A 4,514-nucleotide genomic window follows, 5' to 3' on the forward strand; every position below is an offset into this window, starting at 1 on the left:
AGGCCTCGCAGCGGGACTCCACCAATACCCCGTCTGGAGATAACCCGCGAGGGTCCCGCTGGGAGTTCGAAGCAAGGGGTCTTTGGTCCGAGGGCGGAAGCCGCCCCTGCCGGGGTGGGGGGGCGTCCCGGTGTCAGAACACCACCCCTCCCCACTCCCGCAACAGTACACCTGACGTGGGGGCCCCAACTGACGTAGGGGGCCTCGCCCCGTCCCCCTCCCGCGCGCGTCAGCTCGTGCGCACGCCCGCGACCGGTGTACGCAGGCGCTCAGGGGCCGCGCAGCCGCCATTGCTTTCCTGCTGCGGAGTGGAGCGACCTGTGAGTAGAATTCCGCGGGCAAGGAAGGAAGGGTGAGTATGAGGCCCGGAGGAAAGCGGCTCCAAGGCTGAAGGGGCGGCACACTCGGTTGGGGTGCTCCTCTTAGGGCTGCTTGACAGGACCAAGGAACTACAACTCCCGAAATGCACTGCGCCGCAGGCTTGCGCGAGACAGTGACGTGAGGGTTTTGGTCGCTACCATTTCGCTGTGACTTGGGGGGACACGGTGGCGAAGACTGATGACGTGCTCTTCGTGAGGCTGGGGTGGGGGTCACCGGAGGTCCTCGCGGGTCAGCGGGCTGCAGTTCTCAAAGTGCCTTCCAGAACCTTCCTGCTTGACCAATTTAAACGGACGATCTACTTACCCTAAATTAAAGGTCCAGATATCAGCTTCCTGTGTGCCCGCTGCCTTCCCAACCCCGGGCCAGCCACTGAGTCAGCCAGACGCTACTATTATTAGTAGTGTTATTATTTAGTCGACTTTATTTTTAAGTACTCCGAAACTTGTAGAAGATTTCAGGAGTTTTCTTACAAAGAACTACCGTACACCCTTTGACAATTAAGTTGGCTGCCGCTACGGTGCCGTTTTACCTCTGTATTTAGTGGTACATCAGTGTGTATTTTCTAAAAACGAGCACATTCTCCTACATCCAGAATCAGGTAACTTTGATCAAGACTATTACCTAAGCTGTTTCCAGTTGTCCTAATAATGCTGTGTTGAAACGACCCTTTTGGCTGGGGACCCCATGGCATGGTGTGTCCAGCCGCCCTGTCTCCTTAGTCTCCTCTGGAGCAGCTCCCCAGCATCCCTTGACTCTCATGACTTTGACACTTTTGAAGATTCCTGGCCGTTTATTTTGTAGAGCCCGGTTTGGGGTTGTCTGAGATTTCTTCACCAGTTGACTCTGTGGTGGACAGAAGTGCTGCTGACCAGACGCCATTATTCAGAGGTAGGGAGTGCCTCTTGGTTGGTGGAGGAGGACCAGTGACCAGCCACAGCAGCCTCCACACATTCTCCGAGACCCGTTTTGTGGTTGCCTGTGCTGCTGGGCTTTCACACTCACCAAGGTCTCTGGCTTCCCTGTAGTGTCCACCCTGGAGCCATGGTCCATGCTTTCCTCATCCACACCTTGCGGGCTCCACACGCCCAGGACACGGGCCTTTGCCGAGTGCTCTACTCCTGTGTCTTTGGTGCTGAGAACTCACCGGATGACCCCCGACCACGTGGTGCTGAGAGGGACAGGCTCCTCCGAAAGGAGCAGATTTTGGCTGTGGCCAGGTAATGAAGGCCTTCATTGAACACATGTCCGATTGTGAAAGGTTTTCTGGGAGGGTACAGAGAATCAGACTAAGAAGCAGAAAGTTTGAGTGCTGTTTCCACAAGTCACCCACAGTTGTTCACAAGTATTTTATGAAAAGGAGTTAAAGAAATAATAATGCTATCATCATCATCATTACCATTATAGCTCGCCTTAATTGAGCTTGTACATATATGCTAAGTGTTCTGAGCATTTCATGTATATGAACTCATTAATTCTTGTAACCGTACACTGAGATAGATATGGTTATTATCCCCACCTCTCAGGAGGCACAGGAACTTAACCAGCCCAAGGTTATGCAGCTAGAACGTGGCAGGCAGACCTTGGAACAGATTAAACATGCTTTGCAGTGCAGGACTTTTCAGAGCTATTAGTATTTGTGTAGGTTTTATGAATCCCTAAGGAAGAGAGAAAATGTGGTACATAGGAACTCTGAGCCCAGAGCCTCCTGAAAGCCTGGGATCCACTGAGAACATTTAGGAAACTGTTCCTGATGTGGTGGTTGGCCTTGGTCTTTCCCATCCCAGACCAAGATGGAGCCAGCAAGTGCCAGAATCCTTTGCCTTTCTGCATTCTGTGGTGGGTGGGTGGGGTGTGAGGTGGGAGGATTAACATTCTGGGGCAGCTCTTTGCCAGCCTTTGCCATCCCTTTTTTTTTCTGGGCTTGCATCTCCCTCCCGTGGCACAGAAAACCAAAGGCCTTTAAAACCAGCTTGTGCATGGCCCAAATTAGAAGGTGATTCAGGAGGGATCAGAGCGTGATTTCAAAAGCCTAAATGGTCAAGTGGAAGGTCTTTCTTTTTTGTTTGGAGAGGGTTGCAGGGGACGGGGGTAGAGAGACTGGACAGCGCAGTTGAACATGACTTTAACTTCTCATGGCTTGCTTTTTAAAAAAGATTTTATTTATTTATTTGACAAAGAGAGAGAAAGAGCACAAGCAGGAGAAGCTGCAGGCAGAGGGAGAGGGAGAAGCAGGCTCCCTACTGAGCAAGGAGTCTGATGTAGGACTCGATCCCAGGACCCTGGGATCATGACCTGAGCCAAAGACAGACACTTAACCAACTGAGCCACCCAGGCAACCCAAGGTTTGCATTTCTTTGAGTTAAGGAGCCCTCTGTGAAGCTGGTGAGGGCAGGGTCTTTTTCCCCTGGTACCCTTTCCTGGCCCAAGGGGCTGTGTTCAAAACCTGTTTTCTCTTGAACACATGGAATGACATGGTTCAGGGCCTGGAGGCAGGAGCCTGGATTCCTGTCATGGCTCATGCTTCCTGCTCTGTGGTCTTGAGCAGGTCATTTAGTCTCTCTGGGGCTCAGTTTCTACATCTGAGATATGGAGTTAATAGCAGTTCTCAGTTCTCAGGAGTTCTCAGGGTGGTGATGAGGATGACAGAAGTCAGTGACCCACCCACTCTCCGCAGGCAGGTGGACTCCATGTGCCGGCTGCAGCAGCAGGCGTCTGGCCGGACCTCCATGGACCTGCAGCCTCAGTCGTCAGATGAGCCAGTGCCCCTGCATGAGGCCCCCCTTGGGGCCTTCCGCCTGGCAGCAGGGGACCCTTTTCAGGAGCCTCGGACAGTGGTATGGCTGGGTGTGCTCTCATTAGGCTTTGCCCTGGTGCTGGATGCCCACGAGAACCTGCTGCTGGCTGAGAGCACACTCCGCCTGCTGGCACGCCTCCTCCTCGACCACCTCCGGCTGCTGACCCCCAGCACCAACCTCCTGCTTCGGGCTGATCGCATCGAGGGCATCCTTGCCTGCTTCCTGCCCCATGGTCAACTGCTCTTCCTCAATGACCAGTTTGTCCAGGGTCTGGAGAAGGAATTCACTGCTGCATGGCCCCGCTGATCCCTCACTGGGACGGGACTTCCTGAGAGGGCAAGGAGGGAGGACAGGGATGGGTGGACACACAGCCAGGTGAAGCTTGGCATTGGCCTCCTTCACAACCTGCTCCCAGCTCTGGCATGGTACCACACACAGGATAAGTGGACAGCACAAACTGGCAGAAGAGGGGGCTGGCCAAAGGATGGTGGGGAGGAATCCTAGAACATCCTGTGCCTCAAGTTGCCATGTGACTTATTCATACTGCTGCAGTGGGCCAGCCCCACCTGACCTTGACCCCAGTTTCTCCCATCTCCGGCAGCCAGCCCCAAAAGCAGTCCACCAGTTGCTAGTGTTAGAGCATAAGGAACAGAACTCAGTCCACTTTCTCCTTCTAAACCCACAGTCAGTCATTGCAGCGCAAAGGGAATCTGAGACTCCCAGGGTCGGGGAGCTGGCTCCTGCCTTTGTACCCACTTAGGCAACATTATCAATAAGGATTTTGGGGGTACCTGGATGGCTCATTCGTTAAGCGTCTGCCTTCAGCCCAGGTCATGATCCCAGTGTCCTGGGGTTGAGGCCCACATCAGGTTCCCTGCTCAGCAGGAAGCCTGCTCTCCCTCTCCCACTACCCCCTGCTTGTGTTCCCTCTCTTGCTATCCCTCTCTCTCTGTCAAATTAATAAAATCTTTTTTAAAAAAATAAGGATTTTGTCAGTGAGCACTTGTTTGGTGTCCAGTCCCACCACAGTTCCCAAATGTGTCATTCACTTAGCAAGGGGATTCTGTAGCTCATTTTGGGCCCAGCCCTTGCCCACCAGGCAACCTTGAGATAATCATAGGTTTCCTTCATCTGTAGAGAGAGAAGGTACCATCAGGTGGGTGCAAGAGGTCTAGGCAGGATGAAGTTGTCTTTCTCATTTTGAGTTAAAAGCACTGTGTGATTTCATGCTCCCATTTCTGTAAATTTGGCTAATGCGTGTTTGCTTCTTACTTGCTTCCTTATATGGCTCTGAGCTGGGTATCTGAGCCTTTGTGGTCAGAGATGCCCCTAAGAAGC

General features: G+C 52.9%; 1 protein-coding gene across 3 annotated transcripts; it reads left to right on the forward strand.

The window, feature by feature from the left end:
• On the forward strand, positions 1-4,150 carry AP5S1 (adaptor related protein complex 5 subunit sigma 1). 3 transcript variants are annotated; one of them, XM_080813722.1, is made up of 4 exons: positions 1-352; positions 1,183-1,269; positions 1,407-1,598; positions 3,056-4,150. In XM_080813722.1, exons 3-4 carry the CDS (start codon positions 1,423-1,425, stop codon positions 3,480-3,482), a joined length of 603 nt encoding a protein of 200 aa, XP_080669848.1. In that variant the 5' UTR covers positions 1-352; positions 1,183-1,269; positions 1,407-1,422; the 3' UTR covers positions 3,483-4,150. The 3 variants fall into 3 exon arrangements, with proteins under 3 accessions (XP_080669848.1, XP_080669850.1, XP_080669849.1); XM_080813724.1 differs by having other exon boundaries at positions 249-352; positions 3,060-4,144; XM_080813723.1 differs by lacking the exon at positions 1-352 and adding an exon at positions 535-979.
• Positions 4,151-4,514: the final 364 nt, after the last annotated feature.

Source organism: Martes martes (genome assembly GCF_963455335.1).
Source record: "Martes martes genome assembly, chromosome: 9".
NCBI classification, from domain to species: Eukaryota; Metazoa; Chordata; class Mammalia; order Carnivora; family Mustelidae; genus Martes; species Martes martes.

What these genes read in the sequence shown, in the direction of transcription:
- AP5S1 (XM_080813722.1), top strand. Translation starts at nt 1,423, where the DNA reads ATGGTCCATGCTTTCCTCATCCACACCTTGCGGGCTCCACACGCCCAG. An exon ending in CAGATTTTGGCTGTGGCCAG is followed by an intron (nt 1,599 to 3,055) that starts GTAATGAAGGCC and finishes CACTCTCCGCAG; the next exon opens with GCAGGTGGACTCCATGTGCC.